General features: G+C 36.2%; 1 protein-coding gene across 6 annotated transcripts in view; it reads left to right on the forward strand.

Annotated features, from left to right (window-relative positions):
* UTRN (utrophin) overlaps positions 1-17,742 on the forward strand; it is a 497,690-nt gene that overhangs the window by 196,455 nt on the left and 283,493 nt on the right. For all 6 annotated transcript variants that reach the window (XM_055311522.1, XM_055311520.1, XM_055311521.1 and 3 more), the window contains 6 exons: positions 405-575; positions 7,447-7,626; positions 10,104-10,232; positions 10,544-10,714; positions 13,996-14,157; positions 14,523-14,660. In XM_055311522.1, the coding sequence (XP_055167497.1) occupies positions 405-575; positions 7,447-7,626; positions 10,104-10,232; positions 10,544-10,714; positions 13,996-14,157; positions 14,523-14,660 (951 nt within the window). The remainder of the gene's footprint in view (positions 1-404; positions 576-7,446; positions 7,627-10,103; positions 10,233-10,543; positions 10,715-13,995; positions 14,158-14,522; positions 14,661-17,742) is intronic.

Genomic DNA, 17,742 nt, shown 5'->3' on the forward strand with positions numbered 1-17,742 from the left:
AAAATGATAAAAGATACCATTTACTGATTCTGTAACTTTGTTACAAGGACTGGGCCAAGCCCTCTGTGTGTGTATCTTTCTCATTTAATACAGAACAACCTTTCAAGGGCAGTGCCTCCACCAAGGTCAGTTAGAAAGTAAGTGGGAAGAGATAAGATGAAAACCCAGGGTTGCCTGACACTTAACCTCTACACAGTATATTGTCTCCTTTTGGAATTACAAGAGTGGAGTGATTCCAGGTGGGAGAGGTAAAGGTTATGTATGTCTTGGGGGTTAAGGATGGATAGTTTGGATCCTTAGTTATTATTTGGATTCATTCTTTTTGTATTCATTTCCCTCTTCCTTGCCCTTTCCCTCTCTCTCCCTTCCTCTCTCTCTTCTTTCTCTCTCTTTCTCCTTTTTAGGTGACAGAGGGAAAACAGGACCTAGAAAGAGCATCACAGTTGGCCCGGAAAATGAAGAAAGACACTGCTTCTCTCTCTGAATGGCTTTCTGTTACTGAAACTGAATTGGTACAGAAATCCACTTCAGAAGGCTTGCTTGGAGACTTGGATGTAGAAATCTCCTGGGCTAAAGTAAGTTGTGGTTCGGTTACCTGCCAATATTACGCCAGGGTTTCTTGTGGCATTTTGTTCAGGATGTCATTTATCTCCATTTCATGTTAAATATAGCCTTTTTTAAAAAGATTTTTTTCCACTTCCCTGTCTTAAGAAAAAAGAAAAGACTTTTAAAAGACAACAATTTTAAGAAGACATTTTTATCTTGGTTCCAAAAGCATTAAACTCACATGGATTATCAGTAGGGGCTTTATAAGCATTGTGCCTTTGTGATACTTAAAAACATTCTAATCATTATTACCTTCACAATTGGTGACATTTTTTTGAGTATTCATTTTTCACAAAGTAGTGTACTGAGTTTATTCATTAATTCTTCTATAATAACTTTTATGCCAGTAAATAATATTCTATTGCAGATGAACTGATATAAAGAGCATAGGAACAGAATTTTTTAAAAAAAGCAAAGGTCCAAGAGTTTTCTGTAGCTCCATAGTTATTTTGAAATCACAGAGATTAGAGAGTAGATTTGCCAATTCTCTCTTTTAAGGTGGACAAAGAATTGAACACAAAGCACTTTTTCTTTCAACCAAGGCATTCTCTTTTCATAAATTTATTTCCTAAGAAAGGAGCATGTACTAGAGATAAGTGCTGAATATAAATGATCAATACTGTGACAGAAATTTATATAAAGCCACAAGTATCAGTGTTGACATCTAAACACTCCACTTTGCTTGTGGAAAGTGGAGAGCAGGTGCTCTGAGATCATGAATGATGCAACCATTTCTTAAATTTGAACACTTTGTAGAGGTAGCAGTTGAAAGAAGATCAGGATCTGAGGTACTACAATAGCTCATGAGAAGTATAATTATGCCATGGGCTATGTGACATGACAAGGAGATGGAGAAAGGGATGAAGGAAGGAAAGGAGGAACCCCACTGATTTGAGATGCTAAATTCATGTATTCTTTTAGCCTATTGCTTTTCTCTGTTTTCTGCTTCACTGATCTGACCCTCTGAATTGTTCTTCAGCTGTTTAACTCTATGGCTTCATAATATATTTCAGCATGTAGTTAGTGGATTCCCTGTCTTTATGCTTCTGTTTGTGTGTATGTGTTTATACTCATATAAACTTTAGAAATATTAGTCTGAAATTATTTTAAAAATGTGATTAGAAATTTTGGTTTGAATTGCCATTATTTATAGATTTTTTTTGAGGAGAATAATTATCTTTGCTATAAATCGTCTTAGTAACATGGTATGTTTCATTCCCCCTCCCCAATTTTTTTATATTACTACATAATGCCTCAAAGACATTTTATATATATATATATATATATATATATGCAAGGATATTTATTCTTATATACTTATTTTTTTATGTACTTATTTTTATAGGTATATAAAAAGTATGCTTTTTCTCTTTACTCATTACTTGTAGCTTGTTCATAGGTGACACTTATTTTTTGCATTTTTAATTTTTAATCATCCATCTTTGTATACTGACATCAATTCAGTTAGTTTTTTACTCACATCAATTCAATTCAGTTCAATTAATTGATTCTCATAATTTTTAAAGGTAAAGAGCTAAAACAGTGGTAAGTTCGCCTTTTCTGGTACTACTCATTTTAAAATTCCCATTTAATCTTATTTCAGGATTGAAATAATGAAGATGGTAAATACTAGTCATGAATTCACAGCACTAGAGTAAATCAGATGAAACATCAGTAGGGGACCCACTTTTTCAATATTGTTTCCAGATTTAAGAAACAATAAGATTTCACAACATTTTAATGTATTTGCACCTAAAAATTGTGTAAAAGTTTTGCATTGTAATTATTTATTTATTTATTTATTTATTTATTTATTTATTTATTTATTTATTTTTTATTGGAGTTCAATTTGCCAACATACTGCATAACACCCTAACACCCAGTGCTCATCCAGTCAAGTGCCGCACTCAGTACCCATCACCAAGTCACCCCAACCCCCCGCCCACCTCCCTTTCTACTACCCCTTGTTCGTTTCTCAGAGTTAGGTGTCTCTCATATTTTATCACCTTCACTGATATTTTCACTCATTTTCTCTCCTTTCCCTTTATTCCTTTTCATTAATTTTTATATTCCCCAAATGAATGAGACCATGTAATATTTATCCTTCTCCGATTGACTTACTTCACTCAGCATAATACCCTCCAGTTCCATCCACGTCAAAGCAAGTGGTGGGTATTTGTCGTTTCTAATGGCTGAGTAATATTCCATTGTATACATAGACCATCACATCTTCTTTATCCATTCATCTGTCGATGGACATCGAGGCTCCTTCCACAGTTTGGCTGTTGTGGACATTGCTACTATAAACATTGGGGTGCAGGTGTGTCGGTCTTTCACTGCATTTGTATCTTTGGGGTAAATCCCCAGGAGTGTAATGCTGGGTGATAGGGCAGATCTATTTTTAACTCTTTGATGAACCTCCACACAGTTTTCTAGAGTGGCTGTACCAGTTCACATTCCCAGCAACAGTGCAAGAGGGTTCCCCTTTTCCACATTCTCTTCAACATTTGTTGTTTCCAGTCTTTTTAATTTTCACCATTCTCACGGGTGTGAGGTGGTATCTTATTGTGGTTTTGATTTGTATTTCCCTGATGGCCAGTGATGCGGAGCATTTTCTCATGTGCTTGTTGGCCATGTCTATGTCTTCCTCTGTGAAATTTCTGTTCACATCTTTTGGCCAGTTCATGATTGGATGGTTTGTTTCTTTGCTGTTGAGTTTAATAAGTTTTTTATAAATCTTGAATACTAGCCCTTTATCTGATAGGTCATTTGCAAATATCTTCTCCCATTCTGTGGGTTGTCTTTGAGTTTTGATGACTATTTCTTTTGCTGTGCAGAAGCTTTTTATCTTGATGAAGTCAGTCCCAATAATTCATTTTTGCTTTTGTTTCTCTTGCCTTCATGGATGTATCTTTCAAGAAGTTGCTGTGGCCAAGTTCAAAAAGGGTGTTGCCTGTGTTCTCCTCTAGGATTTTGATGGAATCTTGTCTCACATTTAGATCTTTCATCCATTTTGAGTTTATCTTTGTGTCTGGTGTAAGAGAGTGGTCTAGTTTCATTCTTCTGCAATGTGAATGTCCAGTTTTCCCAGCACCATTTATTGAAGAGACTGTTTTTTTTTTCCCAGTGGACAGTATTTCCTGCTTTGTCGAATATTTGTTGACCATATAGTTGAGGGTCCACTTCTGGATTCTCTATTCTGTTCCATTGATCTATGTGTCTGTTTTTGTGCCAGTACCACACTGTCTTGATGATCACAGCTTTGTAGTACAACCTGAAATCTGGCATTGTGAGGCCCCCAGCTATGGTTTTCTTTTTCAATATTCCCCTGGCTATGCGGAGTCTTTTCTGATTCCACACAAATCCTAAGATGGTTTGTTCCAACTCTCTGAAGACAGTCCACGGTATTTTGGTAGGGATTGCATTAAATGTGTATATTGCCCTGCGTAACATTGACATTTTCACTATATTAATTCTTCCAATCCATGAGCATGGAATATTTTTCCATCTCTTTGTGTCTTCCTCAATTTCTTTCAGAAGTGTTCTGTAGTTTTGAGGGTATGGGTCCTTTACCTCTTTGGTTAGGTTTATTCCTAGGTATCTTATGCTTTTGGGTGCAATTGTAAATGGGATTGACTCCTTAACTTCTCTTTCTTCAGTCTCATTGTTAGTGTCTAGAAATGCCACTGATTTCTGGGCATTGATTTTGTATCCTGCCACACTGCCAAATTGCTGTATGAGTTCTAGCAATCTTGGGGGGGAGTCTTTGGGTTTTCTATATACAGTATCATGTCATCGGCGAAGAGGGAGAGTTTGACTTCTTCTTTGCCAATTTGAAGCCTTTTATTTCTTTTTGTTGCCTGATTGCTGAGGCTAGGACATCTAATAACTATGTTGAATAGCAGTGGTGAGAGTGGACATCCCTGTTGTGTTCCTGATATTAGGCGAAAGGCTCCCGTGTTTCCCCGTTGAGAAGGATATTTGCTGTGGGCTTTTCGTAGATGGCTTTTAGGATGCTGAGGAATGTTCCCTCTATCCCTACACTCTGAAGAGTTTTGATCAGGACTGGATGCTGTATTTTGTCAAATGCTTTCTCTGCATCTAATGAGAGGATCATATGGTTCTTGTTTTTTCTCTTGCTGATATGATCTATTACATTGATTGCTTTACGAATGTTGAACCAGCCTTGCATCCCAGGGATAAATCCCACTTGGTCTGGTGAATAATCTTCTTAATGTACTGTTGGATCCTATTGGCTAGTATCTTGCTCAGAATTTGTGCATCTGTGTTCTTCAGGGATATTGGTCTATAGTTCTCCTTTTTGGTGGGGTCTTTGTCTGGTTTTGGAATTAAGGTGATGCTGGCCTCATAGAATGAGTTTGGAAGTATTCCATCTCTTTCTATCTTTTGGAACAGCTTTAGTAGAATAGGTATGGTTTCTTCTTTAAACGTTTGATAGAGGGCAGCCCCGGTGGCGCAGTGGTTTAGCGCCGCCTGCAGCCCAGGGCGTGATCTTGGAGACCCTGGATCAAGTCCCACGTTGGGCTCTCTGCATGGAGCCTGCTTCTCCCTCTGACTGTGTCTCTGCCTCTCTCTCTCTCTTTCTCTCTCTCTCTCGTCTCTGTGTAAATAAATAAAATCTTAAAAAAAAAGTTTGATAGAATTCCCCAGGGAAGCCATCTGGCCCTGAACTTTTGTGTCTTGGGAGGTTTTTAATGACTGCTTCAATTTCCTCCCTGGTTATGGGACTGTTCAGGTTCTCTATTTCTTCCTGTTCAGTTTTGGTAGTTTGTGGTTTTCCAGAAATGTATCCATTTCTTCTAGATTGCCTAATTTATTGGCATATAGCTCTTCATAATAAATTTTTAAAATCATTTGTATTTCCTTGGTATTGGTAGTGATCTCTCCTTTCTCATTCATGATTTTATTAATTTGAGTCTTTCTTCTTTTTAAATAACGCTAGCTAATGGTTTATCTATCTTATTAATTCTTTCAAAGAACCAACTCCTGGTTTTGTTGATCTGTTTCACAGTTCTTCTGGTCTCTATTTCATTGAGTTCTGCTCAAATCTTTATTAATTCTCTTCTTCTGCTGGGTGAAGGTTTTATCTGCTGTTCCTTCTCCAGCTCCTTTAGGTGCAGGGTTAGCTTTGGTATTTGAGTTCTTTCCAGTTTTTGGATGGATGCTTGTATTGCGATGTATTTCCCCCTCAGGACTGCTTTTGCTGTATCCCAAAGATTTTGAATGGTTGTATCTTCATCCTCATTAGTTTCCATGAACTTTTTAATTCTTCTCTAATTTCCTGGTTGACCCTTTCATCTTTTAGCAGGATGGTCTTTAACCTCCACGTGTTTGAAATCCTTCCAAACTTCTTGAGGTTTAGTTCTAGTTTCAAAGCATTATGGTCTGAAAATATGCAGGGGATGATCCCAGTCTTTTGGTATCGGTTAAGACCTGATTTGTGACCCAACATGTGGTCTATTCTGGAGAAAGTTCCATGTGCACTTGAGAAGAATGTGTATTCTCATTGTAAACATTTAAATGACATTTTCATTCCTGACCTTTAATAGCATTTTTATTCAATAGCTTAAATATTATTTTCGGTGTAGTCACTTTCTTTACAGTATAGTCTATTAGCATGTTATTTACATTTAATTACTTGTAGATAATTATTTCATATAGTTTTTAAGGACTGTTCTAGTCAGTCAGTACATTCCCAGTGAAATAAATGTATGTAGAAAGTCTTAACTGTAGAGAGCATGGCTGTGGGTTGTTTTTCTTTTTTTCTTCCTTCTGGACAAGAACATTTAAAGGAAACATTTTAGTGCCTTTATAAATATACCAGTGTTTGATATGGCCAAGTAAATGTTTCAACCTTGACTCATCTGGGAATTTGCAATTTTTGTATCTTCCAAAATGTCATTTAATGATGTGAGATTAAATATAAATGAGCTCCTTGAAATGATTTGTTTAAATGTTGGCTTAAAAAGGTACAATAGCAGTGGGGTAGATATGCTTGTGTTACTTTTTGATTTTATAACTTCATAGTTTTAATTTTGGAAGATAGCATTTTTGCTGTATTTCTCTGAGTACATGTCTTGCCTGGTCAGACTTACAAATGTACGAATCAAGTTGTCACTATACTACCCAGAGTATTATCTTTGCATATGGCAACTATATGACTACAGCTTAGACATGCTAGTTCTCCTATGATTTAGTTAAGATGAGGTATTTTTTGTGGTGTTACCCTTCCAAATAAATGTCGTACACAGCCTTGGTTTCCTGTAGTAGTCTAGGAGATAAATTCATTATAAAATTTGTAGAATTGTGACTTCTGGGATAGTTCTGTTTTGGCAGCTTTTAGTTACTGAAAGTAAAATTCATTTTTTATGTCTAAAGGAATGATGAAGATATTTGGTGTTTGCATGTAGCAAATAGCATTTGTATGTAAAATTAATGAAATGATCCTTTTTCACAACTGAATTTATTTTTTGTATTTGCATAATTAAATGTTTTATTTTTTATTAGGAATTTCAGAACCCTCAACATATTAGTAAGTTGTGGAGTTTTGGAAGCCTTTGACATGTTGTGAATAATTATATAGGGGAGTTGTGGACTACTATACATATGTAAAAAAAAAAGTCATTTAAAAATTTAAGTTGTATGAACTGGGTGTTATATTCAAGTGCTGAATCACTAAATTCTACCCCTGAAACTAATACTATACTATATGTTAATGAGCTTGAATTTAAATAAAATCTTGAAATAAAAACAGCAACAAAATAACCTTCATACAATGTTCTGAAAAATCAAGTAGATCGTGGTATTTTTCTTTTCTAGAATGTTCTGAAGGATCTGGAAAAGAGAAAAGCGGATTTAAATACCATCACAGAGAGTAGTGCTGCCCTTCAAAACTTGATTGAGGGCAGTGAGCCCGTTTTAGAGGAGAGGCTCTGTGTCCTTAATGCTGGGTGGAGCCGTGTCCGCACCTGGACAGAAGATTGGTGCAATACGTTAATGGTATGTTTTAGAGAAAATTCAATGATGAAATCTTTTCCCCTTTAATTATTTAAAAGCCAATACAGCTTTGATTGGAATCTCTTTTTTGTGTGTCACAATAATATTTTGCTTCAAGTGAATTAGTTTCATTTGGTTACATGTTATTTTTTCCTTTGAAAAGATAGTAAATAGAAAGAGTTCAAAATGTCTCTATTAAGTGAAAAACCATTTGTGACATACATAGGAACATGTACTTTAGTATCCTAGTAAGTGTACCTCATTTGTTATATTGTAATGATTTTATTTTATATTTAATTTTCATGCTATCATAAGCTATATATATATACATAATATGTAGAATGTTCTAATAATGGCATACTAGCATCTGGTAGCCCAAGTAAAAATTTTGAATATGAGCTGTATGACACTGGTCATCACTTGAATGCTCTCTAAATCTCAGTTTTCTTGGGATGTCTGGGTGGCTCAGTGGTTAAGCGTCTGCCTTTGGCTCAGGGCGTGATCCCGGGATCCTGGGATCGAGTCCCATATCGGGCTCTGGCTCCCTACATGGAGCCTGCTTCTCCCTCTGCCTACGTCTCTGCCTCTCTCTCTCTGTGTCTCTCTCTCATGAATAAATAAATAAATAAAATCTTTAAAGAAAATAAATAAATCTCAGTTTTCTCATATATAAAATGGACATTACTATAATTTCTACCTCATACAGTTTTTGTGATGATTATATGATATAAAACATGTATATATGATCTATAACTAATACTTAAAATAATCAATTGTAGATATCATGATGATGCTTATGCTACTTATTAAAGGTTGTATGGTTTTAGTCTTTGATTATACCACTAATAATGATCATTTAAATTTCACAGTGGTTTTCTGTCCCTCTTATATTAACAATAAATATATGGCAACTTCCCTTCTCTCTTCCCTTAGAAGAAGTTTTATTTATAAATTATTGTTTTGTTTTGTTGTATCTGAGATAGGACTTTTTTCAAATTCATAGAATTACTGGATAATAATAGAGACAAAAATAAATTATTTTGTGTTTGAGCATTTATTGAAATCAATCAGAATGTGTAGGGCATTGAGTTTCTTTCACGGGCTCACATCCTGATCTGTCAGCTTCTTATCCAGACACAATTTATCTGCAAAACTTGGGTAAATTACTTAAATATTGCTACATTTTAATTTCTGTATATATAAAATTAGAATAAAAGAACATATCTCACAGAGTTCTTAAATGTTAAATAATGAATATGAGACTCTTGGCTCATAGAATATGTTCATTATATATGTTATATATTCATTATTTTTGTAACTAACTTTATTCCACGTTCTCACAACCCTTACTTCTATATTCTTAAATTTATACCTTCCAAATTCTCCTTTCAAATTCAAATGATACCTTTATAGTCCTATTAGAACATTTTTTTTGAAGAGATTTTATTTATTTATTTGAGAGAGGGAGAGAGAGGGAGTGAGCATGAGCCTGAGGGAGGGCAGAGGGAGAGGGAGGAGCAGACTCCTAGCTGAGCAGGGAGCCCAATGCGGCCTGATCCCCTGACCCTGAGATCATGACCTGAGTAGAAAGCAGATGCTTAACTCAATGAGCCACCCAGGCGCCCCTAGAACATTTAACATTAAATAAGTGGTGGTCATCGGTTCTTTCTTAGACACCAGATCACTGTCCAAACTGTTCTTATTTATGAGTTCTCCTTTTCTTTTTTTAACTATTCTTCCATATTATGGATTAACAATATGTTTTCTTGTCTTTTAAATACTTCTAAGATTTTTTTCTAGTTTCCTTTATTCTATAAAACATAGCTCTTAAAAGCTGTTAATTTCATCAAAAGGCTTCCCTATTCTTTTTGGTCAAGTCCTAAATTCTTGCCTTAGCCTCAGCTATTTTGCTTTGTTTTAATTGGCTTAACTGTTTTCTGGTGGTTTTCACATTTATTCCCTCAATAACTTTTTCTGTCCTACTCCAGGAAATGTTAGTGAGGACTGTGTCAGCTCTGCTGTTAAGTGCTGGCGGCACTGAGCTGACAAGTCGCGGGCCTGCCAGTCAGTTATAGTCCACTGAGCAAGGAATCTTCTTCAACCCATACTTTAAGCGTTCTTTTATATTATTACTTATTAAGTTTATTAAAAAATATGATCAAGGGGTGTAAATGGAATTACTTAGAAGAATGAAGAATAAGGGAGACAAACAAAATGAAATTGAAAAAGTTTTACCTTTTATCCTTCTTCAACTTTTTGTTGTATTGAGGCCTAAATCAAATAGTTTTACAAAGTACATAACCATAACTGTGCTTTTTTAGGAATGAGATTTATTTACTGGGAAGGTACTTCACAGAAAAACAGAATCCTGCCTTGAAATTCAGCACGTATTTGGCTTTTTGCAGTCTTTTAAAGGTCATCTAAGTTTGTTGTCTTAAATACTGCATCTGATTGCATGCATTTTATTAATTCCTTTCTAGAATCATCAGAACCAGTTGGAAATATTTGATGGAAATGTAGCTCACATAAGTACCTGGCTTTATCAAGCTGAAGCTCTGTTGGATGAGATTGAAAAAAAACCCGCGAGTAAACGGGAAGAAATCGTGAAGGTACCAAGCACAGAGCATCAATAACACTTGTGGGAGTGGAAGGTTTTGGTGTGGTCTTTTCTTTAATGCTCCAAGTTACTGGTGCACTCATTCTTCCCTTGCAGTAGATTCATTAGTTTTTATTTTGGTGGGAGAAACTGTGGTCTTGGATGAGTCCGATATGAACAGCTCTTCATTAAATTGATTGTTCTAAAATCTTTTCCAGGGATCCAAGAAATTCATGTAAACTGCCTGTAATTCTGAGTTAGTGTCATGCCCATGTTTGGTTTTGACATTTCCCACGTGATAATTCTGTGTTTTCTTACAATTAGCGTTTAATATCTGAGCTGGATGATGCCAACCTCCAAGTTGAAAATGTCCGTGATCAGGCTGTTGTTTTGATGAATGCTCGTGGAGGCTCAAGCAGGGAGCTTGTAGAACCAAAATTAGCCGAACTGAATAGAAACTTTGAAAAGGTGTCTCAACATATCAGGAGTGCCAATGTAAGTAATTATATTTCAATATAAAACTATTTTTTCCTGTGGGCATGCATCTCCATAGATGATTTTATAGTATATACATCAAAAATTTTTGAAATAAAGTGATTTTAATCACTTGGGAGAATTGGTCCCTATTTGTGATTTTATGTATAAAGGAGAGACAACAGGAAATTAGTGTTGAAGAAAATAACCCATTTGAGAAAAGCTTTTGAAGTGTCAGTGAGAAGTTAAGATTGGTTATAAGACCACCCCCTGCCCCTCCCCACCCTGTGCTCTTGTTCTAGCTCGCTCTCTGTATGTCTGTCTGAAATAAAAATAAATAAATCTTTAAAAAGTGGGGAGGTGCCTGGGTGGCCCAGTTGGTTAAGCAAACAACTCTTGGTTTCTGCTCAGGTCATGATCTCAGGGTCATGAGATTGAGAGCTCTGCTTCAGGCCCTGTGATCAGTACAGTCTGCTTAAGTTTCTCTCTCCTTCTTCCCTCTTTGCTATTCCCCCTCTTCTCTCTATCAAATCAATCAATCAACCAACCAGTCTTTAAAAAAAATAAAATTCATTCTCAAATGAGGCATATGTATTAAACCCAATATTATGTAGTCATACTTTATAAATTTGTGCATACTATGTGCTTGTGAACTTGTTTTTATTTTGTTGGATCTAAAAGTTACAAGAAATTTCACAATTTAAACCTAATGCAGAAAAGCTGCTATCTGCTTATAAATTTGAAAAAGGGCTTTATAAATTTAAATAAGAGGATAATAAATAGAAATTTCCCTTAAAAAAGTTATTTATGCTACTGTATTATAATTTTTCTCTTTCTATGTATCTTACTAATTCCCTTTCTTCTTTCCCTGTTTCCTGAGGGGAGGAAATGAAGGATTTTATTGTAGTGTTCTTAAGTCCTGGAGTGTGCCGAGTGTTCAGTAAATGTTAAATTGAAAAGATGAGAACATTTTGATGGTTTGCTAGGGCAAAAAACAAAGCAGCATAGCTGACTTTGGGGGTCATCCAAACCAGGTGTTCATTCTGACAGAGGATTATGAGGTTTTCAGGATCCCAGCTGGGCCCATGGATTGGCATTTTTGAGTATTTGGTTAATTCCACCTCTTGAGAGTTGCGTGTGGAAATTATCTAAGAGGAAGCACCCTCTTTTTTTTCAAGAAGTAAATATTGTCTAAGTCTGCTTTAATTTGAAATAGCTGATAAGAAAGGGAGACAGAACATAAGAGACTCCTAACTCTGGGAAACAAACTAGGGGTGGTAGAAAGGGAGGTGGGCGGGGGATGGGGGTGACTGGGTGACGGGCACTGAGGGGGCACTTGATGGGATGAGCACTGGGTGTTATTCTATATGTTGGCAAATTGAACACCAATAAAAAATAAATATATAAAAAATGAAATAGCTGATAAACATATGGTTTCATTCATTCAGGGACTATAAAAAATAGTGAAAGGGATTAAGGGGGAAAGGAGAGAAAATGAGTGGGAAATATCAGAGAGGGTGACAAAACATGAGAGACTCCTAACTTTGGGAAACGAACAAGGGGTAGTGGAAGGGGGAGGTGGGCGGGGGGGATGGGGTGACTGGGTGATGGGCACTGAGGGGGCCATTTGATGGGATGAGCACTGGGTGTTATGCTATATGTTGGCAAATTGGACTCCAATAAAAAAATACAAAAAAATAATTTGAAATAGCTGACATAATAGGCTAAACCGTCTTTCATAGCTTATGAATATACTTAGATTATTCACAACATAAAGAAAATAAATAACTGCTTTAACTCTCTTCCTTAGCTTTGATGTTACTTCTCTACCTTCTGATCTAAGCTCATTTGTACTTTTCAGAAGGTATTTAGGAGGATTTTCCTGGTATAAAAGAGGAAGGCATGAGATAGGGTTGGAGTGAGAGGAAGTACAAAGAAAAAAAATTATTATTGTTCTGATCAATAACTTCTGTTACTATTTGGGCACACATGTCTCCCTTTACTCCTATGTATGTGATATTAAAATATCAAAATTTTTATATTGTCTTATATGTCCTCCTTTGACATGATTTTTAGCAGCTATGAGGTTTTCCATTATTTGATCTATTATACTTTTGTAAGTCAATTTTCCACTTTCAGTGTGATTTAATAATAGTGAATTGTCAAAATCCTTTTATGCATGTCTTTTTGCTCATTTGTTAACATGCCCTTAGGGTCAATTCTTAGAATTCCTTGAAATTGTTGTAAAAGTTATGTATATAAATGCCATTAAATACATTTTCCAGAGTCTTACAAAAGTTTGTGCCAATTTCTACTTCCATAATTAGTGTGAGAACCTTGTTTCCCTATGCTCAGCCAACATCCTGTTATTTTCCTGCATGTTAATTTTATTAAAGTTGTTACACTGAGTTTAGTCATATAATTATAAAGTTTTTCTATAGTGATACTGTCTGAAAATACCACATTGAGAAATATGTACTTTTTCAGAGTTTGGATATCAAAATCCAAAGGGGATTCCATGGGGGAAGGTTACCTGGGAGACATTCTATAGGATGTACCTATACTCGGTGGTGCCCCTTTCTCTTTCTTTCTTTCTTTCTTTCTTTCTTTCTTTCTTTCTTTCTTTCTTTCTTTCTTCTCTTTCTTTCTTTCTTTCTTTCTTTCTTTCTTTCTTTCTTTCTTTCTCTTTCTTTTCTTTCTTTCTTTCTTTCTTTCTTTCTTTCTTTCTTTCTCTTTCTTTTCTTTCTTTCTTTCTTTCTTTCTTTCTTTCTTTCTTTCTTTCTTTCTTTCTTTCTTCCTTTCTTCTTTTGATTTTATTTATTCATTCATGAGAGACACAGAGAGAGGCAGAGACATAGGCAGGAGAAGCAGGCTCCATGCAGGGAGCCCAGTGCAGGACTTGATACCAGGACCCCTGGGATCATGACCTGAGCTGAAGGCAGACACTCAACCGCTGAACCACACAGCCGCTTCACCCTTCTTCTTTCTGTGGCCATGGCAGGGATGGTTTTTAGGCCTTGGTCCTATTTTGTGTTGTGCTCATATGGGATCTCAGAATCCTCCACACAGCACTCCAGGGAGCCACAGTTGTTTGCACACTAGCTCACATCTCTGGCTGGAGTTTGGAGAAAATGGATAGCTCTGAGAAGCCCAAATAGATAAACTCATTGCTCTGTGAATGAATGAAATTAAAGTTAATTCAAATAAATGCTAGCTCCTCTCTTGACACTCCATCCCTCTAATTAATGATGAAAGGTCTAGTTAAGAATGTATCTTTTCAACGAATACTTTAACTTCTGCAGTTGCTAATTGGCCAGGAACCATTATCGTACCAACGTCTGGTTACCACTGAAGCATTTGAAGCTGATGTACTTTTCTCTGATCTGGAAAAATTAGAAAGTGACATAGAAAATATGTTAAAAGTTGTGGAAAAACACTTGGAATTCAGTGGTGAAGATGAAAAGGTCAGTTCAAGGAGATTTTCAAAGTCACGGTGTTCTTACTTTTCTGTTAATTATATTTTTATATCAATGATGTTTAGCCAAAGAATCTGCCAAATCATGCCAAAGAATAGACCCAAATATGATTTTCTGCCAAGTGTTGTCTAAACGTTCTCTAACTTCTGCTAAACTAACATTCTTTATGAGATATTTTAACTTCAAATTTGAAATATTTTTAAAAAACATGAATTTTTGTTACTTATTCAGATGAACAGATCTTGACTGATCTCACACTTTGTAGGTTAGTCCTCCTTCTTGGGAAATGATTAGTAAGTGATGCTGTGCATTTTTTTCTTTTGAGTAAATTGTTTTTCCTATTAAACATTCAGGTGGATGAGGAGAGAGCCCAAATTGAGGAAGTTCTACAAAGAGGAGAACAAATGTTACATCAACCTATGGAGGATAATAAAAAAGAAAAGATCCGTTTGCAGTTACTACTTTTGCGGACAAGATACAATAAAACTAAGGTATTATCTCCCGAGGGACTCTGTGTTCTTTAAATAACTTATTTAGCTCTTGCCATTCCAATATTTGATGTTGGTTTCATGGATACCTTAAAAAACAGGTGGAATAGTATCTCTTTCTCCTTCCTGGTATGCATTACTAAATAACATTTGTATTTTTAGATGGGACAGGATTCAAAGAAAATAGAAACAAAGTCCTATTTATTGGGATCTCTTTTGGACTTCTGATAATGTATTAAACCTAAAAGACTTCTATCCTTTTAAAAGTGACTTCCTGGGATCCCTGGGTGGCGCAGCGGTTTAGCGCCTGCCTTTGGCCCAGGGCCCGATCCTGGAGACCCGGGATCGAATCCCACGTCGGGCTCCTGGTGCATGGAGCCTGCTTCTCCCTCTGCCTGTGTCTCTGCCTCTATCTCTCTCTGTGTGTGACTATCATAAATAAATAAAAATAAAAAAATAAAATAAATAAAAAATAAAAGTGACTTCCTGGGCAGCCCTGGTGGTGCAGCGGTTTAGCGCTGCCTGCAGCGCCGGGTGTGATCCTGGAGACCCCAGATCAAGTCCCACGTCGGGCTCCCTGCATGGAGCCTGCTTCTCCCTCTGCCTGTGTCTCTGCCTCTCTCTCTCTTTCTCTCTCTCTCTGTGTCTCTATGAATAAATAAATAAAATCTTTAAAAAAAATAAAAGTGATTTTCTCTTTCAGTTCTGTATTTTATATATGGAGGTCTTAATCACCTCAAAAAATATTAGTTTACAAATAACTAAATTTATGAATTGATGAACTATGATTATATTCTAGAAAAAGATTCACTACTAACTCCCTTTTCAGTGGCTATCTTCCCAACTGCATTGTAAGTGTGTTGGTGTTCTCTAAAAGTCTGTTCTTAGGTAATCCCTCTAAGAACCATTTTTAGTTGAGGATGCTGAACCTAGTAGAAGATTCTACTCTCTCAGCTTGCTGCCTGTGAGATGTCTCTGTTTGTATGTGCCTTATGCATGCAGCATTGTAACATATCCCAACCTAAACGTGTCCTCTCGCTTCCCACCCATATTTCCTAATCTATTCCCTTAGTATTCCTTAGTATTTCCTTAAAAACGATGTATTCTCAAAATAGAAACCTCAAAATCTTTTCAACCATTTCTTGTTCCTCACACCACATCAAGTAGGTATTAAAACCATCACTTCCGAAGGAAGTAAGATGCAGCTGAGCCTGAAATTAGACACAGCTCTACTTGCTTTACAACCTGGGGAAATGACTGAATCTCTTTGTCCTCTCTCCTTTCCATAATTCAGACTCCTGTGATTTTTCTCCTGTTAGGCACTGCAGTGTGTCCCAAGCCAGGTTTTCTTATGTCCAATTTTTCTTATCTCTAGCCCATCCTCCAAGTGGTCCTCAGAATTATTCCCCTCCAGAGTTATGGCTGGTCATGACATTCCTTTAACTAAGAAACTGCTCAAGAAAATACTGCAAAATACAGAAGAAACTACAAGTGCAAGGTTCATGACTATAATGATACACTAAGGCTTCTTCTGTCTGGCTTCCAGCTACCTCTTTGACTCACTGGCACTCACCAGGAGTATAGCTAGGCTGGCTTTCTGTACATTTTCCCAAACACACAGGTGCCTTTGCATCTTTGAGATCTTGCTAATTTTATTCCTATTCCCTGGTGTGGGTTTTATCTCTTTATTTTACCTGAAAAATGTGTTATCTTTTTAAGGCGTGGCTCCATTTTTATTTCTAACATTTTTGAGATGATATTATATTTCTTTGCTTCATTGATACTTTGAAAAGTATCTTGTTTTCCTAGAACTTTATTTTTGGGTTTCAAATCGTCAATCATTACTGGTCTAAAATAGAAATAGTTTTTGGACTTTTAACAAATGAATAAATATGTTTTTTTTTTTTAAATTTTTATTTATTTATGATAGTCACAGAGAGAGAGAGAGAGAGGCAGAGACACAGGCAGAGGGAGAAGCAGGCTCCATGCACTGGGAGCCCGACGTGGGATTCGATCCCGGGCCTCCAGGATCGCGCCCTGGGCCAAAGGCAGGCGCCAAACCGCTGCGCCTCCCAGGGATCCCTAAATATGTTTTTTAAGAGTACTAATATACTTTACAACAAGTTCATTTTGTTTTGGATTCAGTAGCATTAGTTATTGTAACTAAAATGTTTTTAAAATGTTTGAAATGTTTTTGTCCTTGTTTCATTAGGTAATATACTTCTTCAAATTTGCAATTTTTTTAATTTGTAGTTTTAAAAGTGTGTCTTATGTATAAACATTAGAATCCCTTGGGGAATTAAAAAAATCTGACCCCCAAAGCAGTTAAACAAAATCTCTTACGTTGGACCTATATGTGAACTCTCTTGAAACAAACACAGTTCTAATGTTCAATCAGAATTGAGAACCACATTTAAAGAACTCATTTTCTTACTTGAAATGTGTGTAAATGACCTTTTCCATTTGTTTATTGAGAGTATGTGTTACTATTTTTAAAATATGTGTGAGCCCTTTATAAAATAAAGATATTAGTCTCCTGTCATATTTGCTCTAAAAGTATTTTCTTGTTGATTTTCATCTTCTAATTATTTTATCATTTTTTAAGGCTTTGTTTATTTGAGAGAGAGAGAGAGAGAGAGAGAGAGAGAGAGAGAGAGAGAGAGAGAGAAAGAGTTAGTTCACAAGCAAGGGGAGGGGTATGGGGAGGGGAAGAAGCAGACTCCTCCCTGAGCAGGAAGCCCTATGTGGGGCTCCATCCCATGACCCTGGGATCATGACCTGAGCTGAAGGCAGACATTTAACCAAATGAGCCACCCAGGCGCTCCTACTTTTTTTCCTAATTATTTTATCTTTAACATGCAACCATTTAAAATTTTTGTTTAGCCCTGCATGAGTGTATTTGTCGTGTGTGTGTGTGTGTGTGTGTGTGTGTGTTTTCCCTCAGCCTGTGTAGGATCTGAAAAGTACTTATTTTCCACAGAGATAATGAATATTCAGTTCTGTTTAGTTCTGGTTTTTCTCTATGGTTTGATAAAAACAAAACCTATGACCTTTTTATAAAATGTTCATGTAAAATGAACTTTTT

Source organism: Nyctereutes procyonoides, unplaced genomic scaffold, assembly GCF_905146905.1.
Source record: "Nyctereutes procyonoides isolate TBG_1078 unplaced genomic scaffold, NYPRO_anot_genome, whole genome shotgun sequence".
NCBI classification, from domain to species: Eukaryota; Metazoa; Chordata; class Mammalia; order Carnivora; family Canidae; genus Nyctereutes; species Nyctereutes procyonoides.